At 37.3% G+C, this 24,888-nt stretch overlaps 1 protein-coding gene across 10 annotated transcripts in view; it reads right to left on the reverse strand.

The window, feature by feature from the left end:
* The window catches only part of NTNG1 (netrin G1), a 290,609-nt gene that overhangs the window by 42,273 nt on the left and 223,448 nt on the right, over window positions 1-24,888 (reverse strand). For 3 of the 10 annotated variants that reach the window (XM_043490717.1, XM_038414811.2, XM_043490712.1), the window contains 2 exons: window positions 17,935-17,961; window positions 427-594 (listed from right to left, as the gene is read on the reverse strand). In XM_043490717.1, coding sequence (XP_043346652.1) covers window positions 427-594; window positions 17,935-17,961 — 195 coding nt within the window. Of the gene's footprint in view, window positions 1-426; window positions 595-5,471; window positions 5,532-7,605; window positions 7,672-17,934; window positions 17,962-24,888 lie in introns of all 10 variants that reach the window. The other 7 variants (XM_043490711.1, XM_038414810.2, XM_038414814.2 and 4 more) reach the window with 4 other exon arrangements.

Raw genomic sequence — 24,888 nt, forward strand, 5'->3', positions numbered from 1 at the left:
TAACTCTTATGGGTCTCCCTGCAGGTGTAAGGGTCTGCACGCATTGGCCCAACTCCAAGATTTGAGCTTATAACTTAAGGCTCAGTCCTTATGTTTTGCAACTCCCATGTGTTTTCTTCTGAGTGGAGGCACTGCACAATCAGTTTATCCCAGAGCTCCTGTGAAGAGCTTCCAAAAATCTTTAGCAATGATTTTACTGCTTTATATTGTTCTTAAAGACATTCAAAATACAGCCCCAAGGCCACAATTAAAACTGGGGCAAATGCATTGAATGTCTACACAGGAGATGCTCTTATCCATTGAAAAAGCTCATTCTGGTTCAGCAGGCAAATATATAGCGGTGGTGTAAATTGCTAGCCAACTCACTAGTAGCTCCCAATAGCTGAAAAGGCAAAGAACAAAAGCCAGAATTATAATGAAACTGACCTATGCATACATTTTCATCCTCCAGCTCTGCAGAAGCATTTCTGAAGTAGCCCAGCCTGCATAACTCACAGTGCTGCCCTCTAGTGTTGTGTTTACAGCTCACGCAAATGACTGTGTTTAGCAGCTCGATGTAACTGCACCGGTTGGAGTGGCCGAAGCATTCACAGTCTTGCAAGGAAGAACAGAAATGTATACAAAATGTATACAGTAGCAGAGTAATAGCACATTACATGCGTGGTTAAAATGAACTATGCATAGAAGATGAATGGTAGCACATACATGTTAGTCAGTGTAACACATGGACAACAACAGATGTCTGATTGGTATGAACATGACATCTGTTTCAGGCAGGTTAAAATGATCAGACATTCATGACGCTGAAGATCGCTTCTCCTCAGTAGATCTGATGGAAATGAAGCATTTGCAGTTGTAAACCTTTCAAGGGTTTTGTAGGCTCAGTTTACAAATGCATATCTTTTGCACATTTGAGATGGAAATAATCAAAACACGTGCAAAACTTTCTCACGCTTAAAAAGTTACGAAATGTTAAATACGTAGGACAAAATTGTCAAACTTGGGTGCCCAAAGTCAGGCATTTAAATCCACAGTTAAGCACCAAAATAAACCAATGTGATTCTTAGAGATGCTGAATAAGCATAACTTGTGCTTAAGTAAATAAAAGTTGTGGATGTTTAATACCTATGAAAATCAGGCTATTTCACTGAGGTGCATAATGGTCCCAAATTTGATAATTTTGGCCAGCATTCCTAAAACAATTAACTTGTAAGAACAGAAAGGAACAGAGATGAGTGCCATTTAAATGCCAGTTAAACTGCCATCTTGAGTCAATACCCAACCTATCTTTATACCGATGACAACACTTTTAACATTTGAAAAATATCACAGAAAATTCTTCGGTTTGTGTACAATAGGAAGACTGCTTACCATAGCCATCTAAAATGTAGTGCCCACTTTAGCAACTATAATTGTATCGAAAAAATATAACAGGCATTGGAATTCTGTCTTCATTTATAAAACCAATTTCTGGCTTGGGCACAAAAAAGTCATCCTAAACTTTTATTAGCAATTTTTGTTGTTGTTGTAAGTAAGCATGACACATAAGGCTAAGATGTCTGTTCAGCTTATCCTTAGCTTTTGTAATGACCTGATAGCAACACAAGATTTCGAAGCAGTCCTGTACCCTTCTCTCTGGTCTAACAGAGACTCTGAGGTCTGCTATCATGGCATAATTAGTTTCTGGGATGAGGACACCAAACATACTGAGCCTACAATCAAGCCAGCTGGCCAATCAATGAAGTCATATTGTAGGTGGATTTGGAAGAAATAATTTACCTTGCTTTGCCAAGTTCCAACCAGAAGTTGTATAATATCAGATCATTAGGTAATAAAAGTGTGTTCATTATAAAGGGGAGGTAGGGAATCTGACTGTATGAATGCTAACATCTATTAGTGAGCAGAGAGGAAGCTAAAGAATGCACTATGAATGACTGCAAAACTCACCCACATGGCCCTGTGATCATAGAATCATAGAATATCAGGGTTGGAAGGGACCTCAGGACGTCATCTAGTCCAACCCCCGGCTCAAAGCAGGACCAATCCCCAACTAAATCATCCCAGCCAGGGCTTTGTCAAGCCTGACCTTACAAACCTCCAAGGAAGGAGATTCCACCACCTCCTTAGGTAACCCATTCCAGTGCTTCACCACCCTCCTAGTGAAAAAGTTTTTCCTAACATACAACCTAAACCTCCCCACTGCAACTTGAGACCATTACTCCTTGTTCTGTCATCTGGTACCACTGAGAACAGTCTGTAACCTTTCAATACAATAATATCATAAACTCTTTCAAAGCCAAGAAAAACAAAGCTGCATAAAAATTCATTAAATTGTTGTAACAGAACTTTATCCAAAATATAGTTTGGACTAAAGAAGCACATCCTGAAATTATAGCTGACTCAGTTCTCTCTCCCTCTCTCCCCCACACTCTCAGACAGACATATCATAGTAGGTGATTCGATGCACTTGTTCTTGTTTCATCAGTACTAAAGAAAAAAATGAAACTGTGTCTTGTACTTAACTACACTAATATGGACACTGATACTTCTATTACATGAGAGAAATAACTTTGTGAGTTAAGGCGTCTCCTGTCAACCCAGTTACCACCTCTCGGGGAGGTGAAATACATCAATGGAAGAAGCTCTCCCGATGGTGTAGATCTTCACTAAGTGTTCCAGTGCTGTATGTGTAGCCTAGCCCTGATAGTTTACTACATTAAGGTTAGGTGAAGATTTGGAAACCTTGGCCATTAGACTGATAGTGTTATTTGATATAAATTAACCCCAGAGACAATCTAGTATCTGATTAAGGTGGAAAGTGAAAGAAACAACCACTGCTTCTTTATCATTAAATAAGACAATTGCTAATACAATAATAAGCGTGCTGCCTCGGCCTGTAGCCATTGGGCTTGATTTTTATTTACACTAATTCCCTTTCACACTGCTCTGGTGCCCTAAAATGGGCTTACATTGTGAAAATGGTGTAAAGGGGTCTTCATGTAAATGAGAATCAGGTAATTTCTCCACTGGTAACATTAGACCAGTTATCACAGACCAGTAGAACATAGTACCTAGAATTGCATGGCTACATCATACTAGCTGGGATGATAAAACAAGGTTGGCAGAATTCAATTTTTGTTTTTGATATTTTTGGTGGATAATATCAATGTTTATTTTAAAGCATTGTTCATGTTTTTATCAATATAAATGTACACAGTTGGAAATTATGGGGATGAGTGTCAGACAATGGAAGGCTCAGCCAATATCTGATTAATGGTAGTAGACACTGAGATTCCAAAAGTTAAAACTTTATATGCATTAAAACACAAATTGTCAAAATCACATCAAAATATACACAGTAAATATCATTATATCAAATTTTAATAAGTTCTTAAGCAGCATTTTTCTTACTGTGCTTATCTGTATATTTCCATTTTTGTTGATGGATTTTTTGGTTTGTGTGTGTACAGTGACACTGAAGTTTACTGACATTTGCCAATAAAAATTTAATCTGTCCAAGTCTAAAGATAATGCATATCGCCATGGTTGCGACTTTCTCACCTTTCTGGCATAGGAACTAGTGAGTCACCCTAACCCTTACACAGAAAGACCAGAATATGACATTATCACCCTCTGATCAGTATAGGCTGAAATACAACTTTAGTTTCTTAGACACACAGGTCTGTCTGGCAGCCAAGGCAGAATTCCATCAAAGGCAAAGCCATTCAATCACTGATATAGAGGGGGAAAAGGTGGTAAAAGCTAGGGTGCTAAAGCACTAACAAAAAAGAGAAGTGCTTAAAAAATTGACATATGCTGCTTTCAGTTTTGAGCACCACATGTCAGAAAAGACAGAGAGAGTTTAAAGCTGAGTAACAATAAATGGTAAATGGTTTGGAAAATAAAATCTCAGAGGAAAGCTTAAGATAGGTGGGTATATTTAATGCAAAGAAAAGGAGTGCAGAGATCGTCAAGACCAGATTTGATAACCATCTCTCTCTGGATGAATCAGGAATTATCAAATCCCTCATCAAGATGCAAAGGGATGAATGAGATGACACATTAGACGTGCTTTTCTATAAAAACAATCCCATCAATATTGTAAAATCAAGATACAACTGCACTTTAAAGGAGATGCATTAAATAATATCAACCATCAATCATTTTATTCTTCTCCACTTCTAGTTTTAATACCTCTCATTCCTTTATGAGGAAATGCAGCCATGCATTCACATGTGTGAAATGATACAGTCCTGTACTATGGAGGTTAGCTCCAGCTCAGGCTTGAACCATTCTCACTGAAACTGTCACATGAACAGTTATAGAGGTATATGCAAGAGAATCATAATTTCTGAAAAAAGACATTCCTTAGGTGATGTGTGAGACAGCTGTGGTTTCCATATTTTAATTAGCAGAATACAAGACGCTTTCAAGAAGAGAGAATTTTTTAAAAAAGTCTCATTTTTTCATTGCCTGACAAATCTCTCTCCCTTTTCCTCCACTACACACTAGCAAAAGACAAACAAATTAGCTTTTCATTATAACTTTAGAAATAAGCTGCTTCCGTTTCATAACAAACAGTATGGCTCGTTATCAGTTTAATTAACTGGGTCAAACTTTTAATTCAGATTTTTGTTAAATTAACCTATGTCTTAGTAACTCATGTTTCATGAATAATGAGGTGTTGATAATGATAAATGAGAAAAAACAAAACACCTTTTATACATACACCAGACAGATCAAATGATGAGAAAAAACAATAGGGGAAAAAGTTCTCAGATGGATTTCAGACTGTGAATGACAGATATTTAGCTGCAACAGCTTGCCTTTAAGTCATCAAGGCAATACTGCTATCCTTTCAAAATGCCAATAAAATTTCACTATGTTTATATTAAAATCATATCTGTTGATATGTAATGCAATGCATGCCTATAAATGAAGTTTGTACTATATTAACACACAATGGAGATGTATGGTATGTATGTAGATGTACTACCAGTTTAATACAACACTTTTTTGAATATCATATCATTACACCAGATGGCATTTATGTTTTATTCTAGAGAATATGAACAAGAGATGGTTTACATATTGCCTGCCCTCAACTAATCCGTTTACATTTCCTCATTTACAGTCTATGTAAATTAGTGACAAAGATAATCGTTAGGCTAACATGTTAGTTTTCTAAACAACAACCTGGACTGCCATATTCTTACTCAAATTTAATTCTTTCAAAAAACAAATGCTCCACTATTTTATATACAAGCAGAGATTGTCTATGAAGCATATTTATTTTGTTCTTCGCTATGGCTTATGTTGTTTGTGATACTTAATGCTTCAATTGCTGTCAATAAACATGCCTCACCAATAAACTGATAGGTACACTTCACAGATATTCCAGATTCATACAGTGCAATGTTCTCACAACACAAAACACTAGGAAATCACTGTATGAATCCAAGAATTCCTACCTCTCTTGTGGTTTGCAACTTGAACAGAAGAAACAGTTGACAAAGATAATTTGGGAGCAACTGGATAGGTTTAAAAACATGAACAATAAATTAGAAAGGTATCATACAGGAACAAATAAAAAACCTTAAAATGAATTACTTTAGTCACTACATTTTTAATTAGCTTTAAAAAATTCAACATATGTGAGTATTTTTTAACTATTGTTTGTTGTTCTGAAAAGGAAGGTTGATACTGAGGTGAAAATGGGTGAAACACTATCAATGATTAAGGTATTGGAAATGAAAATAATTTGAAGGGTTTTAAAAACAGGAAGGAGAGACAGTTTTAATAGTCATATCTGCATTTTTATTTGGCTTTGGCTCAGATGTTATACATGACCTAGGGAGTTTCTTCTCAAGTCCATAATTAATGACTATACAATACACCTCATGGTCTGAATAGTTTTTATCAAATTTATGTACACATGTTGTTCTAATTGTACTATAAAGAAAAGCATAATAAATAATGTGCAGGTATGGGCATCATTCTGTAATCAGGATGTGCATATATTATACTTCAAATACTGGACTCAAGGATCTTAATTCTGATAAATGTTAAACTCTTAACAATATGCTACAAACAAGTAATCTAACCACAAAATATTTGAAGTTTTTTGTGCTTTGCGTTCTCTCCTAACATGTAAAAGGTAAATAAAATTTTCGTGAGTGTGGGAACAATGCATAATCTTGTACTGCTCAAGATGCATTGTGAAGTGATGTTAATCACTTGCAGTATAATTTGTTAAACTATGAAATGCTTTAGAAATGCTAAGTGTCATTTTGTTGAGGATGTTTTGATTGATAATTCATATGAATAACAAACTAATGTTTGCTGCTAATCCTTAAAGAAAGAAGAAGAGCAGAGATAAATTTGTTTTTCTTTTTTAAGGAGCACATGCAGAAACTTGGAAAATATAACATGGACTAGCTGATTAAGATGATTCTATTTGTTAGAAACCTATGTGTATTGAGGGCAGCCTCATTTTCATCACCATGATCAAGGACTAATACTGCAGTCCGTACAATATAACTCCCCAACAAATTGCTAATGTATTTTGTTTAGCTTAACAGCTATTTCCTGGATCTTCCTCTTGATCATTTCCTCCTCCTCCATCTGTATTCATTATAGTTTAAAAAGAACATCCTGTGCATAACCATGGCAAGCTGCAGGCCAGAGTTCTGCAATTCGGGGAAGGGTGCAAGGGAGATTGGGGAGAGCAAGGGGATTTCATGTTAAATAATGAACGGGTTTACATCTGATTGTCAAAATTTGTAGCATGCAAGCTAGTATGAACACAAACTCAAATGGAAAGGCATTTTACTTTATATTTTATTACTCTTAAAAATCACTCTATCCCTTTCTGCAGTAATCATCATGCCACAGTCTGTCACTGTAATTTTTTATGTGTCATTGGAATTCAGATGCAGAAGTATTGCACTAGGGATTTCAGAGAGATTGCTGTCAATGCTAGAGGAAATGTAACTTTTAGACCACAAAGAAAAATACTTAGAAACATCTCTTCTGTGACCTGACCTGCTTAAAAAAAATGGAGGAAAACCCAAATTCTGAAAATACTGTATATAATATTATTAAAATAAATTCCAGGAGACTATGGTCCAACTGTCTTGGACTATGCAGCTGAGCTCTGAATACAAACGGGAATAACATTCAGTTCACTTAAGAAAACAAAATGAAAGAGAGACGTTAAGAAATGGGTTTGATGTAGACAATGGAAATCTCTGGCACTCAAAAGTCTTGAAACTGTCTCATAAAACAAACTGCGATGTCTATACAATTCCAGGCTTCTCCAGAGACTCACTTTAAATTTAATCTATGAAATTGCTTACAACTTTGGTGCCTGCTTTTCCATACTTTTTGCAGTAGTGTTTCTAGTTCAGAATCTGTATATTAGAAGAAGCCTTTTTCATGTAAAATTTTATTTATGCTAATTCTCATTAGATTGGTTTTGACAATACCATTACTTAGTACCAAGAGAAAAAGGAGCTGGATTATTATTATTTTTTGCAAACATGTGGGATTTTATTAAAGCAATTTAAGTAACTTTTGACCAGTAGGAATTTTACAGAATCCTACCTTGATTTGGTTTAGAAACCTCAAGGGAAGAAATATTCGGCCATATCCTATCAAACTTTGGTGGATCTGCATGCATCAGGAAAAATCAGGATTTGTTATTTACATATGTGATATTGTTCTAAACAGAGAAGTGTATGGACAAAGACATAAACCACAAACATCTGCTACTGGACTTGTCTATGATGCACTTGAACAATACGTGACTCCCACACTGAACAAGAACAAGCAATTGATGATTCCCAAAACACGGAATGGACATTAAATACTGAATATAGCAATTTATCTTTCAGGATTTTAGATATTAACTTCAGTGTTAAGAATATATACTGGAAAGATATATATATTATTAACACTGATCACAAACCAGGAACCTATCTGTTCATGCTATTATTTTAAACCTAGCACCCAGAGATAAAATGACAATATCATACAAATATAATAATTTCTTAACATCTCATTTTAAGGACTTTAAATGTACAAATACTTACATAAAGAGAAGCTTCTGCAATCAGCAAGTTATATTTACGAGAGGAATGGGTTATTTTGTTCTCACTTTTGTGTATTGTATCTCTTTCCCATTGCCCCATCAATATCTTATATGGCTTGATTTCTTTTAAATAAATAAGGAAATTAAATTTTTCTTAAAAACATTAGATAAAGGAAAAGATTTCTGAATTAGTTGGGTAGGTTCCCAAACCACAGATTTCCCACTAAAAGGTGAATCCCCCTTTTCTTTGTCAGATGCACCAGTTTACACATATTGGAAGTGCATGACAGCACTTTTGACAATGGGAAAGGGAGCACACACGAGTGAAAGGTATCAAAAACGTATATTTGTAGAGGTAGAAAGATCACCATAGCACTTGATGAAAGAGTGGCTAGAATTGTATGCACCTGTGAGATAGCTTCCCCTTTTCTAGAGTACCAACATTTATGGATTTTATTAAGGATCACCAAAAGCAAGTCGACAAATTACTTTATTTGGTCTTGTGTTTGAATAATTGAGGATTGAGCTCACGGTGTTAAGGGACTGTGAAAATAGCCTCTGTATGTAACAAAAAGAAAAAACAAATTAACAAAAAAGGAGTGAGGTCTGGATAAAGAGAATAGGAATCTCCTAGCTGTCTTACCTGTTGCCTTGATAGGACCTTATCCTTGTACTCTCCTAGCCACTGTGTAATAATACATCAAAAATCTTTGAGACAGACTAAAGTTATATTCCAGATAGGAAGTGCTACTGGCAAAATGGATCTCTTCTTGGCACATGCCCTCCAAAAATACAGAATAGTAAGGTGGCCATCAGCTGAAATGGCCTAAGCATTACCAGCAATAACATCATACTATGTCAAAGCTCAAAGGAAATCTGCACAACACTTTCAAAAGACGTATTTGAGAGCTTAAATTCATAACTTTTCTAGATACTAAAAATCATGGACTAAATAAACACACTGGATTTATGGGTTACTACAACTATCCCACTAATGACCCCCCTTCCAGCTGCTTTCCCCCCTTCCCTTTCTCCCTATGACTGGAGGAGTGTTAAAGGGCTACTTTATCTTAAATGGCCCCTTGAAATATATGTTAAGTACTTATGCTAAACAATCTGTTCCACCTTGTTTTTAGCTGTGACACGAGTACCTTTCCCAGACCTGAAGAAGAGCCCTGCGAAGCTCAAAAGCCTCTCTCCCCAACAGAAGTTGGTCTAATGAAAGATATTACTTCACCCACCTTGTCTCCCTAAAGCTCTGTAATACAGTTAAGACCAGCCCTATGGAGTATCTGTCACTGATTAAAATATATTGGGGGGGGAGGGATAGCTCAGTGGTTTGAGCATTAGCCTGCTAAACCCAGGGTTGTGAGTTCAATCCTTGAGGGGCCATTTGGGATCTGGGGCAAAACTTTGGGATTGGTCCTGCTTTGAGCAGGGGGTTGGACTAGATTACCTCCTGAGGTCTCTTCCAATCCTGATATTCGATGATTCTATGATATGCCTAATCAGAGCAATTCTTACTTGGAGACATATATTTTCAGTCTCTTGTCTGAATGAGACTACTAATAACATAACCAGAGATATCAACCAATTTACAGTTCTCTCAGCAATATTGCTGATAGCAGTACAGGATGTTCACACTCAAGTGCTGTAGATTATGAAAGCTTGTTTCAGAAAACCGATTTAAGCTATGGACCCTATATAGGGGATGAACCAGGGTAGAAAATACAACTCTAATGACCTTCCAAATTTACTTACAGTAAGATGAGTTTGCCAAGGGGACACCCAAGGAAGTGATATATATGTATTTGTATTATAACTGATTGAAGTAATTTTGAACGTTTTTGTGCCTGGAGGTTACTCAGTGTTCAGGCAGATACATCTGATGTATACAAGTAAATATAAACTTTCTGGACCTTGGTAATGTAGCTAATGAACTGACTGGTTTAGTTTTCCTACTTAGAATTTTTTTCCTTCTCTTCTAGGAAAGTCTTCTTTGACTACTCTATGATGAGTAGAAGGTTTATTTTGTTACCTCCCTGTCTATTGGTGGAACTTGTCATCACCAAGATTTTCAATTTCTCAAGAAGAGTCTTTGTTCTTATCTTTGAAAGCCAAGGTTTTATTTTCTGGATACTCTTTTTATTGCTCTATCAAAACTTTCACGTGACACTCGCCTCACAGAGAATATAGACTGTCCTCATTATCTAGTATAGACCCTTAACATCCACAGGTTAAAGATTTGTTTTGATTGGGCTTGAGTGTGTTAGGGCCTTATTCCAGGATGTGAAAGTTATATTATTTTATGTATGTTTAAAAATGTAGATGTTAATTTTAGAAATTAAGCTTTTAAGCCTACAGATCCTTCTATTATGTATTTTATTGTGTCTGTGGCTTTATGCAGTAGGAGCACATTCCTGTAATAGCATATTTTCCTGTGTAGTTAGGTTCTCTCTTACCTCAATTGTAGAAGAGTTTTTGAGTCATCAAAGGAGCTCATTACATGCATACTGTAAAAGCCAGATACTGGAACAGATTAGTCAGCCTCTGAACAGCCACCAGTCAGACTCCTTTAATAGGTTATTTAATAGCCAGTCATTCATTTACAGCAATTTGTGAAAATCTTTTTTTTCCAGAGTTACTAATAGGCAGGCCTTGTCTACATGGGGCAATTGACCGGAAGAGATATATTCCAGTATAGCTCTCCATGTGGGCACTTTAAATCTGGAATAAAAATCACATTGTTACAAAAGAATTACTTTGTGGTTGAATAATTTATCCAGAATACAGTGACTTTTATTTCAGAATAGTGTGTCCACATAGGGGCTATTTCAGAATAGTTTACTCTACAATAGCTATCCCTCTGTCAATTTTCCTGCATAGATAAAACTTAACAGTAATAGTTTTGAGAACACAGGAGGAGCAAAGTTTAGCTTAAAAGGAAAGCTATGGAATTGTGATCTCCAAAAGTACATTTTGAATATATCTTTTAAAAAATGTAGGTACTTTAGGCACATTTAAGTGTAGAGGGATGTGAGACATGTAGCTTAGCAGACAATCTATTTTAAACATTACTTGAAAAACAATTCTGTACTGCTGGTTAATCCATCCTGCAACATCTTGCTCAGGTAGTAAGGAGAAAATTATGATGCTTAACAAGTGTATAATCACTTACTCATAGTCTTAAAGACCAATAGGAACTTTCCCTATTGCTTTGCTTTTCACTGGATTCTTTTATAACAATGTTAGAACAATCTGTAGTGCTAAAGGAATGGAGGGAATATGTATCAAATGGCCATTGGAAATCAGAATTTGGACCAACTGGCACAGTATGGTCTTAATTTGGGAGGTTTATGTGAAATGAGTTGGTAGTTTCAGCCAACTGGATGGATTGGAACACAAAAACCACTGCCACAGTCAGCAGAAATTAAGCATCACCCTTACTGGCTGTTTCAAGAGGCCAAACACTGAGTTGACATGGTAATTAAACTGTGCTCTCAATCCAATGTGCTATCCTTCCAGAGCAACGTTGAGGAACGTTGTTAATGAAGTGTGTGGAAGAGGATATTACTGCTCCATGTGCTATGCATGTTCTTTGCCTAGTCAGAGTATTTGTTTCCGAAGCTATTAATATTATACAAAGATTGCATTTGCTTACAATTATTAATAAAATAATTAATAAAAAGTAGTCTTGAGTTTAGTTCACTCTGAAGATTGACAGCGGCCATTTGAATGACCAAGTGATCATTTGACTGGTACATAATAGCAGTGACACAACTGTCCGAGAAATTGACAATTTTGTGTTTGGGGAAAATTTGTTTAAAAGTCTTCAGCTTTTAAACCATTTTTATTTGAAAAGTAAGAAAAGCATGAAGGCTAAAAAAAATCACAATCCAATTTCATTTAAATCATTCCAAGTTGAAGTAAAGCACCTGATCATTTAGGCTTGGCCCTGCCATTGTCTTCTTAGACTGTAAGTTCAGTTAAAGGCAAGTCTCTTATAGTGAGTATGTAGAGTGCCTTGCACAAAGGGGTCCTGTTCTCATTTGGAGCCTCTGAGTGCTACTGTAATACAAATAATTAATAAATGAAACTATATGCCACTCCTATTTAAATCAGTGGAAGATTTGTATATGAATTCCTGGCATAAATGGGTATAATTAGATCAGGTGATATTTTATCACCACTCTCAGGGAGTAAACTATGACAAGGACAGTATTTCCCCCTTAATATATTTCTTATTTCAAATCAGGGTGATGCCTACCTCACGCAATAAGCTTACCTTAGGGAAGAAATCAACTTTTTCCCACAGGTTAATAGAATACTATAGAATAAAACTGAGCAAAAAAGAAATGTTTCAAAATTTAGTCTAAATCTCCCTTGTTTTAGAAATTCAAAAATTTAAAATTAAACAAATGTTAACCAGTGCTAGCTAGACTATTTTTTTGGGCAATGTAAGACATTTCATACCTCTTCCTTAGACGGATGAAAATACTGCATTAAAGTGGAAATGGAGTTGTTTTATTTGGCGTGGAAGCTCCTCAGCCATAACAGCTTTTACAACTGTTGGAAGAATTTGAATTGAATTAGTGGCTTGGGTGTCCAGCTATTCTCTCACAGAAAGAGAGCACTCTTCTGCAGAAGTGGTTTCAATGGGCCCTGATGATCCTGTGGTGGAAAGTTTTCATGAATCAGAAAAAAATCCACTTTTTCTAACAAGCAGGCTATCTGGGTCTCTTCAAACTCAACAGGCTTGTTGACATTTTCTAGTTACCTAAAGGAAAGTAGTAATAAGAATACATAGTAGATCTAAATAGTTCATGGAGGAAGAGAGCTCTGAATCTTTTCCTATGGAGTAGAATTATTTTGGTCTACTACAGAACTGGTGAAATTGGCTGCTAGTGTTGAAGACTTGGTATATCAGACTGTGGTGCAGATCTTTCTCTCTCTGTAATCAGGATCTGATTTAAAACTCAGAGAGCTGATTTGGAGAGTTCAGTCTTCTATACTCTACGGAATTCACTGAATATTGTTAGGAAGGAGGAGGCAGAGGTGGACGTGGGGAAAGAGAGGTGGAGAAAAAAGTCATATTTTTTTAGTCATTTTAACTATATATTTTTCTGTAGCTTTGCAGTAAGAACAGCCAGCACTGCACAGCTCTTGTGGCACAGATTAAATGCTTGCTGACTTTCTCATACTTTCTCCAGTGTCTCATCATTTGATTGCTTTTACCTCATTAACAATTCAACTGAAGACAGCAGTGCAATTCCTCCATATAGTGTAGTCAGTTAAGGTAACTGTGACAAGGTAACTTTGAAATTAGCTGGAAGTGATAAAGATTGCACCTTCAAAAATGGTGAATATGAAAAATATTGAAGTGTCATTGGCTGTGTCTACTAGTGGCTAAAGCCAGGCTGTTCAGATGTGTTATGTTGGTGGATCTGATGAAAATACTTTTTTTTTTTTGCCCCCAATGTAAACTTTTGTAGTTTACCTTTCACAGTATTGCAGCATATACATTCTCTTAAGCTACTGTCACCCCACATGGGAATTTTCTCTTCCAGGGTGAAGTGGTAGTTAAGTTCCTTTGCTCATTCAGTTTCAGGAAGTGCTGTAAATTGTACAAATTGTACAAATGTGAAATAGATTTGTGATGAGACTTACTGAAGAAACAGTATAAAAGATTCCCAAATTCTTATCACATGGGACATTAAGGTTTTCTTCCAGATCTGGAGTTCAAATTAATGTATTATGCTCTACTTGCACAATGAATTTTTTATATTATAGAAAACCTAATTAGTTAAAGAGCAATTCAAATTAAACTTTTATTTTTGGGATTTAGAAATATTAAGGCAGAGGGAGTGTGGGGACAAATACTGTAGCTTCCTTGATGTTATGGCTATGATGATTAATAATAATGCTTAGCTAAGAAGATGATTAACCTTGTTATTTTATTCACAATTCACACTTGAATCAAACAAAACCCAAATCAGAATATGTTGTTGCTGTGTCAAAACCAACATCTATATAATATCAAGCCAGTTTCAAATGTCTTCAAGGAGAAAAACATCTGAGAGGTCTCTTGAAAGGGTGATGGATTTCTGGAGGAAACTTTTTCTTTATGTACTAATATATCAACTCAAATAATAATAGGGAAAGATTAATAAACAAGGGCCAAATTCTGCACTTCATTGTGCACGTTGAATCTCCTTAAGTTAATAGGAATTGCATTCAGGACCAGAACTTGGCTCTACAGAAAGGGCTCTATCCTGCAACCACTAAAGTTAATGACAAAAACTCCTACTGACTTCAGTGGTGCATGATATCAGGACAATAATATTTACAGTGATGAAAATAATGGGAGAACTGGAACTCAAGTGTTTGTTAGCAAAAACTTTGGGTAACGTGCAAATTCGTATAAGCATATCTGAGACCACTAAAAAAAAGTGTTCATCCTGACACTGTTGCCAAACCTGAAAAATACCCAGCTAATATTTTAAGGTTATGAAAGCAATGCATGAAAGTCATGCTGTACAATCTTTTGACTTTTGTGTCTTGAATTGGTTATCCTTCCAAGAGAGATTTCTGTTTATTTGAAATTGGCAATTAGAAAAACAAAAAACAAAACATAAAATACCATTTGATTATCTTGATTGCATCTTGCATTTCAGTATATGGTCTGTTGCTAATCTCTGACTCATCTGCCACCAGCAGTCTTCAGAGGTGATAATCACCCACACAAAGCTATTTGCATATCATGTCAATCCTATCCATGTCTAATTATACTCTTAATAACAAACTGTTTAGCATAATTAGTGAAATTATGCTCCACAGGAATAAGGATAGAAGTTATCCGATAGAAGATTAAAGTTTTTTAAAGTCAGGCATACAGGTACAAGCTAATTACTTTGCTATTTGGTCACAATAAAATACATTTTGATATATTTGCCTACATACAATTATTATTTAAAGTAAGTCTGAGTAACTTTTTGTATAATTTTACAAATTGGATGAAGGCATCACTGATCATAAAAGCTTACATAATTATGAAATGGTTTTGGGATTCATAAATTGCTAACAATCTCACCAATATTTTTCCAGCCACGGCTGAAAAATGCTGTAAAGACCAGCACTAGAATCAAGTATGCTGGAAATGATCAAAGAACCTATTACTCAATTGATAGACAACAGCAGGTACAAATGACCTTAATGGGAAAGCTCTGGTTTATTGTTTTTTGTTGTAGATGATCAGAAAGGATGTTTACTTAATGACCACTCTTTCTTTGTGCTTAAACTTTAATGATGTGCTGCTTTAATATGAGATGCTTTGAGATCAAAGAGAACACAGTATTATACATATATGTACACATAGATAAATATATACATTGTTGATTTTTCTTTGGGCATGCTTTGATCATAAAAGTCTTATGGGTGTTGCATGAACATCTGTTGCAGTTACATTTTCTTTGTATGTTGGCAGTTTTGTGTTAATTTTTTCCGTATTAAATTGTGAAAAGCTTGAAGCATACAAAAGCCAATACACCAGTTTATTGTTTCATAGCAGGCAAAAAAACGGTGTCATCTGAGAATAATTTCCTGTCCCCAGCCGAGGACAGAAATCTACCGTTATGAACACATATATTGTATTAGCATAGACAAAAAAAAAAAGAAGAAATCATGCAGAATCCATTAAAGCAGCCTCAAGTAATTACTTATGTTTGTTTTTTAAGTATTGATTGTAATTCTGTTAAAAACATAGTTACATAGTGGAGTAGGACCAAGAAATCAAGGGGCTCTCCATTGTTTAATGACAATTCTATTATTTCTATCCTATAGGAAAGGCCATTAGAAAATTGTGCCATGAACAGCCACTTTTTTCCCCAAGCTACTCAATACGCCTGTGGGGGAGGAGGAATCTAGTAGGTAAGAGCCAAACACTGTAGTCATCTCTTTGTGTACTCATAAATTGGTGCTCATGCTTCATGCATTCCACATGGCCAGGGAAATTTGTTGAACCCTACCTCATCTATTCAAAGGACACCCATACCAGATATATTTAAGATAATGCATAGACTTGCAGTAACTACTATATTTACTAAGGGATGTTAAACAGAATGTTGTTCATTTTAATAAGTAAATGACACGAATCACCTCACTGTAAAAGTTCACAGAATTCAAAGAGGTCAACAATGCATCCTTTCAGATCACCATTGATTAAAAAATATTTGAGTTTCCCTATTAAGTATTCAAAGGCCAACATCTGCTGATGCTTAGAGATGGTGAATGTGGTGAAGAAGGCTGTATGGAGTGTAAAGTGAAAATCACAACAATGTAGTCCATGCAAAACAGTACTGACAAACAGTAGCACAACTGAGCTCCAAAAAGCTATTTTGCCATTTATCCATTTCTGTTACTCATGATGGTAGGATTTCAGGGAATAATAGTTTAATAATCTCTTTTTACTGCCTTTTATTTAGTTCCTTTTTTGGATACAAAATACATGTGCAAATGCAATTGTCAAAATTGTGAAAGTAGCATATCATTGTGCATTTGCAGTGAGGCAAATGTCAAGGGAGACACTAAAGTAGAAAAATTAGACTCTCAAAACTGAAGACTTTCATTGGCAAGTTTTCATGCTGTTTTGCTATTTAAGGTTGCAAACTGGATGCCATAGGATTAAGCTGGCATCTAAATGGACATGAAACACTACTTCCATTTACAAAGAGGCTAGTTTTGATGGCATTTAACATGCTGTCTAGTGCTTAACAAATCAGTGCCTAAGCCTGTTCATGTGTTTAAGTAAACTGAACTGATTTATAAATTGAAAGACCTGACCATGCATTTATAAGAAGCAAGGCAGCTGCTCTATCCAAATGATCAGAATATTGCTTTTCAGCCAGATATCAGGTATTGCAAATCTTCTTTTGACACTGCTTAAATTGTGATAGACCTGCATAGTACAAAATCTGTGCCTAACGCCTATGCAAAGCAGAGGCTGTGCAGGACCATTCTTTCACACAGCTACTTGAATGATACCTTTTCTGCTTCAGTGCTTTATTTCTAATTAGCTGTCATTCCATGACTGTACCCGCTTACCCGTAGGATGGTTTGACTCAAAGACCATATTCTTATTTTTTTTGCATTGTTTTTATTTATAATAGCTGATTTTTTAAAAAAGGCAATTTCATATGTTATTAGTTGTTTTAAATGTTTTAATTTTATACAATAAAATGAATCTCAACGAAGAAACTGTTTATTCTGTTCAAGGTCTGAGCTAGAGTCCACTGATGTCAATTAAAAGATATTCTCTAGTTTAGCTCTATGGCCTGATCACCATTGTCCCTGTCTGGCTTTGGAATCTATGAATCAATGGAAATCTGATTGATACACTACATTCACTAGATTAAAAACAAAAAGAAATACATTTTAGTGCATTCTTCCATTTGACCTTATATTTATCTATTCATATATACAGCTTTAAGGGCTCTACTCTTCTTAGGTATTAATAAAGTTTGGTGTTTTGGAAAATGTACTTGATAATATTTTCCTACCCAATGCCATCCTGATGTTCCAATTTGTAATGCTAACTCTTTTATTTGCTGATCAAGAAGCCGTGTTTTCAGACAGAAGTACTGTCATGAGCTACATATCATATTCTCTTTGATCACATAATGCAGTTATATGTAAATGCAGCATGGCAAAGTCAATAATATAGTCCCCTTACCGTAAAGCACATTTCAGTGAAACATTATCTACAACAGAAATGGATGTTGGGAAAATAGAGCTAAGAAGCTGAATAACATAGCAAAGCTATTCTAGATTTGCTTTTTATTACTTACTACCAATACTGGAAATACTTGGAATACCTGTAGAAAAAGAGAGTAAAAAGGGCATAGTTAGTAGTTTACTGTAAGTGTCTAAAAGGCTGTAGCATTGCATCAAATATTTACAGGTTTCAGAGTAGCAGCCGTGTTAGTCTGTATTCGCAAAAAGAAAAGGAGTACTTGTGGCACCTTAGAGACTAACAAATTTATTAGAGCATAAGCTTTCGTGAGCTACAGCTCACTTATGCTCTAATAAATTTGTTAGTCTCTAAGGTGCCACAAGTACTCCTTTTCTTTTTTCATCAAATATTTGGAACTTATTTTCTCATACTCTCATAAACTTCAGAATACTATATCAATTAACAGCTAGAACCAAGCACTTGCACATACATCATCCAAGCCTTCTATTTTTAACTGTAGAGGCTTTGGGTTCTTTAATATGAGATTGCAGGGAATTTTTGGAAAGTATTTGTTGTGTTCAAAAATGACATTTGGAGTATTTCTGAGACGTGCAGCATTTTCCTGCTCTCATAACTTCATGCAGTTGTTCAGAACACTTCTGTATTCCTACTAAACAGTTATTAGATTTCTGGTCTGGACAATAAATACAGGCCATGATTATCAGGTATATCTAGCAAACTATTTTAATACAGACGTTCCCTGGGTTATGCAAGACCCAACTTACGCAAATTCGCACTTATGGAAGAAGTTCCATAAGCCAGAAATAGGATTTTCGAGTTGCGGAAATTTTTGTATAATGTACAGTATATGTTTCTGACTTACACAAAATTTGAGTTACACAAGGCTTTCCGGAACGGAATGATTGCGTAAGTCGGGGGATATCTGTCAGGGATAGATCCATTATTAGCTGCTTCAGTTGGCTGCTGAAAATCATTTGGTTCTTTATTAGATTAACTTTATCTAGCTATCATTTTTTGTTCCTCTTTTACCTGTCAGTTGTCTGGATTAAGCTATGTAATAGAAATTTAATTGAGCAAAATAATACAACACATTAGGTCACTCATATTGATCATGACCCTCATTGATTTTTCTGCTCTCACTTCAATTCTCAAGTTGAATTAATGTGGGAGAACCATTTTAGAGTGTGACTGGACTTGGTAGAAAATGTGGATGTGCAATATTCCTTGCAATATAGTTCTCCTTAGCTAAAGTGAAACATGCCTATGAGATTATTTACAGGCCCATAGGTTAAAGCCACAAACTGCAGATCAGTATATAAATCCGTGCTACTTGCATCATCTCAGTTAAATAGTTTGCCTTTTATAAGTTTTACTGACTTTGATGGCATGATATTATAGTGTAGAAATCTATTTCTCAATTAGCATCTACTATCCTTTTAAATTCCTTCCTGAAATTCTTAATGCAGAGAAACTGTGGGATGGATTCTGCAACGTTTACTCAAGGGAATGACTTGCATTACACAGTGTAGACTAGGACTACAGAATCAGGCTTATTTTATTATAATTATTTTCATTATCATATATTAGGTACCTACTGTGCATTATGGCTATATCCTAGGCTCTAACAGATAGTTTACACCAGTAGACACAATTGGTTCCTGAAAATTGCATAGTAAGTTGAAACGTTGTAACTCGGAACTGCAATACACTCTGTTGCGGGACCGAGCATCGTAAAGTCGAAACCAATGGTCGTAAGTCAAATCAGTGTGTCAATTCAGAAACGTGATAAGTGCTATTTGTCTTAAGATGAATGTCATAAAGTCGAGGCCTGCCTGTACAGTCCCCACTGCAATCTGGTTTAGGAGCATGGCTGAGAGGAAAAGGAGTACATATTGAGGCAGCTCTAAATTATTTCATGGTTGGGGCCACGTAGCACTACTAGTGCCAGGGTCGGGGAATCATAAATGGCTCCTTTGTGACTCCCCACCTCAATTACAGATAGTACTTTTTGGGTACTTGTAAGAATTTTGTCCCAAAAGTTTTATATTCTGTTTTGAAACCCTATGTTCTCAGTCCTGCAAGGTGCAGAGTATCACCTTACAGAAGGCTCTCAGCAATTATCAGGACTGGGCTCCATATGCAAACACTATTTATAAAACAATGTATTTGATTCCTGATGAGAATAAACTGATGTTTAAATGGAAACTCCATCAATGTTTCAAAATTTCAAAATCATGTAATTAGTATCACAGACTACAACTCTGATATTTTTAAATAGAGAACATTAAAATTGTATTTATAGAATTAAAAAACCTTTCATTCCACTGCTGCCATATTTTCTTGGAAACAGAGTAACAATGATAGAATCTCTTTCCCATTATTTTAAATAGAAAAGGAACTCAACTTTGAACACAATTTTTAGATGAGCTTTAGTAACATATATTTACATGTATGTATGGCAGTTTAGTCATGTTTTGAATACATTTTATTTTCTTTATACACAGATGGGACTTGTAGAGATAAAAAGGCAGGTAATATTCTCACAGCTCCCCTGTGAAATGGTATTAAATATTCCCTTTTATGTGTACGTACACACACACACACACACACACACACACACACACACACACACACACACACACACAAATATACACACCTACCCCCCACACCTTCTCTTTCTCTCCAACACAAGTTGCAAGGTAGGGAGAGGTTTTCTTATTAATTTGTACTCCTCTTCCTTTAATGTATCTCAAAAGTCTCAATGAAAAATAATGATGAACATTTCCTTAGCAATGAGGAGTAATGAAAACAAGGTAACTGCTTGCCTGAAGGACTTTGCATTAATATTGTTAGCTTGTTTTCACATTCCCTATTTGAGAAGCTTCTTTTGCTATTTCCATACAGATTTCTCAAAAAGGAAAGAGAAGCTCTGAGTGGCAGTGAACTTCTCTCTGTCTCCTAAAATATTTTTGGCCCTGGAAAAAGACAGAAAAATAAATTTTGCACATAACAGGGAAACGCTTTATAGCAGTGGTTCTCAAAGTGTGGATTGCAACCCCCAAGTGGGTTGCTATCCTGTTTTAATGGGGTCATCAGGGCCAGAGTTAGACTGGCAGGGAGCCTGGGCAGAAAGCCCCACTCTGTGTCCTGCAATCATCGAGCTCAGACTGAAGCCACGGGGGGGGGGGGGGGCTATTTAGGGAGGATGGTGGGGCACCTGTTCGCCCTGAGTTTCATACCACAAATTTCAGCTCTGCACTTGGCAGGGCTTGGGCTATCAGCCCTGTGCTGATAGTGTAAGCCTTGCAGTGCATAGGGCTGACAGCCAGAGCCCAAGCTCATCCACAGCAGGACTTTCAGACTGAGCAACTTAGCTTTGCGCACCCTGTGACATGGGGCCTCAGGCAGTTGCCCTGGTTACCATCTCTTAACCCCAGCTCTGTGCATCACTTCCTCTACTCAGCACCTAGCAAAGAATCAGCACGTTAAAGCAGTTTGAAAAGTTGCTGTAGAAATAATTTTAGCAAGGGACTGTTTTCAGAAAAAAGGTGGAGGAAAGGGGGGCAATGAATGGGAGTTGGTTGCCACTTGCAGCAAAAGAAGAGCTCACAACGAGGATCTAAGCAGCAGTAAAAAAACAAGAAACTGAAAATACAATCGGAAATATTTGGAATAGGGATTTACTGGGCTGGTTTTGAGGGGGATCCATGGCCACAGTGTGTGGCAAAATTCTGGCAAAGGAGAGCTTAAAACCGTCTAAAATGTGGCACCCACTTAGAGACATGATGCAGTTCTATTCAAACAAAACCACTTGATTTTTTTTTTCCAGCAAAAGCTGAGAGAGCTACAGGGCCAGAAGAGAGTACTCAGATTGGCAGCTACAACAAATGAGAGCGCCCTTGAGGCATCTTCTGTTGTGTCATACTGGATAGGTAAAACTGGGAACCACACTCTATTGGAGAAACTTGTTTTCTGCCATGTACCGAGGAATGATTTGATTATATTGGGACAAGGTGCAGTGACTCAACTTGATTCAATTCCCCGTCTAATGACATTATTGTCAGGTGTATTCACAGTATGGTAAATGATGTGACTGAACAAGTGATCGCCAAAATCAAGCAAAGTTCTTTTTTTCCCCCATTCAACTTGACAAAACAACAGATGTGTCGGGGATTGTTCAGATGCTGACATATGTAAAATTTGAGAACGATGAAAAACTCCAAGAGGAGTTTCTGTTCTGCCAGCCATTACTACAGCATACTACATGGGAACAGCTTTTTGCACTTTTCAATGCTTTTGTCTCTGATTCTGACTTGGAATGGCAGTGCTGTGTAGGAATTTGCAGTGACAGCATTTGTGCAATAACTGGAAAAAACAGTGGGCCAGTCAACTGAGTGCAGGCTGTTGCACCGCAAGCAGTTTGGATGCACCGTTTTATACACAGGCAAGCCCTAGTTGCAACAACAACAAAAAGCCACCCGCTCTAAAACAAGTTCATGATGAAGCTGTTCGCACAGTCAAGAGCAGCTCAACAAGTGTACATCTGTTTGGAGATTTGTGTGGTGAGATGGGAGCTGAGCACCATCAGTTACTTCATCACACAAAAGTTTGGTGGCTGTCTCGGGGAAAGGTTCTCAATTATTTGTTTGAGCTCAGATGAAGATTCCCTGCTGGCCGAAAAGTTTGCAGGTACCAAGTAGCTTGCTTTGCTAGCCTACCTGGAAGACATTTTTGAATGCCTAAATGAGTTAAATATCTCACTTCTCTCACTGACAAAATTGAAAGCTGAATCAAGAAACTTTCCTTATGGTATGTGCATGTGGACACTGGCAGTTTTGAAGCGGTTCACTTTTTGGATGAAAATGCCTTGCCAAAGCATGACGTGCAACCCATTATGCAGCCACCTGGAAAGCCTAAAACTGCAGTTTAGGGAGTACTTCCCTGAAAAGGATCAGAAAACAGAGGTGTGGATTAGAAATCCCTTTAACGCAGAAGTGCTGTTATGTCACTTATAGTCAAAGAAACATTAATGGACCTTTCCTGTCACGAGACATTGATGCTGAGATTTTCTGAACAACCTCTTGCTAACTTCTGGATTTCTGTGGGAGAAGAATATCCAGAGCTGTCATCCACAGCACTGAAAGCGCTCAGGCCATTTTCATCCACCTACCTGTGTGTAACTGGCTTTTCAGCACTGACCTTACTGAAAAAGAAATACAGGGACCGTCTCACTGTTGAAGATGACCTTCGTCTTTATCTCAGCCACACAGAGCCCCGCTTCGAGGATTTGTGTTAATCAATACAGTAACTGCTAACTTAGGGCTTGGTTACACTTGTGAGTTAGAGTGCATTAAAGCAGCTCCGGGCGCCCTAGCTCACTATCTGTCCACAATGGCAAGGCACGTAGAGCGCTCTGACTCCATGGCTAGAGCGGTCCTGGTACTCCACCTCGGCGAGAAGATTAACCCTTGCTGATTCTTGGCTGAAATGCCCGGGTGCCAGTGTGAACGAGATGTTGCATTACTGCGCTCTGATCAGCCCCCGGAAACATCCCATAATCCCCTTAAGTCAAGTGGCCACTCTTGTCATCGTTTTTGAATCGCTGCAGGAATGCAGATATGCCCTTTGTAAGCGCCGTTTCTGACAGCCAGATGCTTATTTGCTCTGAGATAAAGCAACCATTAGTGTGGAATGTTTTGTATGAGAGAGGGAAGCAGGGGAGAGGGGGTCTGCTGCTGTCTGAATTTATAAGACAGCATGCTGACATGCTCTCAGGCCCCCCAAAACCCACTCTCTCTTCCCCCATATACACACAACACACTCCCTGTCACACTCCATCCCCCTCCCCCATTTGAAAAGCACGTTGAAGTCACTTGCATGCTGTGATAGTTGCCCATAATGCACCGCTCCCAATGCCGCTGCAAATGTGGCCACGCCAGTGCACTTGAAGCTGTCAGTGTGGACAGACTGCAGTACTTTTCCTACTGTGCTCTCTGAAGGCTGGTTTAACTCAACGTGCTCTACATCTGGAAGTGTAGCCATGCCCTTAAAGTCATCCAGGTTAACGTTGTTTCTTGTTACACTGCTGATCAATTAGGGAACATGCTTGTTTAAAGTTGCGCAATGCTCCCTGATAACATACTTTGGCAGCCGACTGCTTTGTCCAGTGCTTGCAGGAAGAGCAGCCCGTTGCAGCGACCTGGTGGGGGGCTTAGAACCAGGATGGACCGGGAGCCCCCCATCAGCTCCCCTAAGTTCCCTGTGCAGCAGGCTATCAGTTGCTGGCAGTTCAGCTGTCCCTCCCCTCATTGCCATGGGCTGCTCCATCATAGGGCCTAATCACATCAGCCACACTACCAGAGGCTCGTTCACCTGCGCATCTACCAATGTGATATACGACATCACGTGCCAGCAATGCCCTTCTGCCATGTACATTGGTCAAACTGGACAGTCTCTACGTAAAAGAATAAATGGACACAAATCAGACGTCAAGAATTATAACATTCAAAAACCAGTTGGAGAACACTTCAGTCTCTCTGGTCACTCAATTACAGACCTGAGCGTGGCTATTCTTCAACAAAAAAACTTCAAAAAACAGACTCCAACGAGAGACCGCTGAATTGGAATTAATTTGCAAACTGGATACAATTAACTTAGGCTTGAATAGAGACTGGGAGTGGATGGGTCATTACACAAAGTAAAACTATTTCCCCATGTTATTTCCCCCCTCCCCCCCATTGTTCCTCAGACATTCTTATCAACTGCTGGAAATGGCCCACCTTGATTATCACCACAAAAGGTATTCTTCCTCCTCCCCCCCACCTGCTGGTAATAGCTCATCTTAAGTGATCACTCTCCTTACAGTGTGTACGATAAAACCCATTGTTTCATGTTCTCTGTGTGTGTATATAAATCTCCCCACTGTATTTTCCACTGAATGCATCCGATGAAGTGAGCTGTAGCTCACGAAAGCTTATGCTCAGATAAATTTGTTAGTCTCTAAGGTGCCACAAGTACTCCTTTTCTTACTGCCTTGTTAAGTTAGAGT

The sequence above is a fragment of the Dermochelys coriacea genome, chromosome 8, assembly GCF_009764565.3.
Source record: "Dermochelys coriacea isolate rDerCor1 chromosome 8, rDerCor1.pri.v4, whole genome shotgun sequence".
NCBI lineage: Eukaryota > Metazoa > Chordata > Testudines > Dermochelyidae > Dermochelys > Dermochelys coriacea.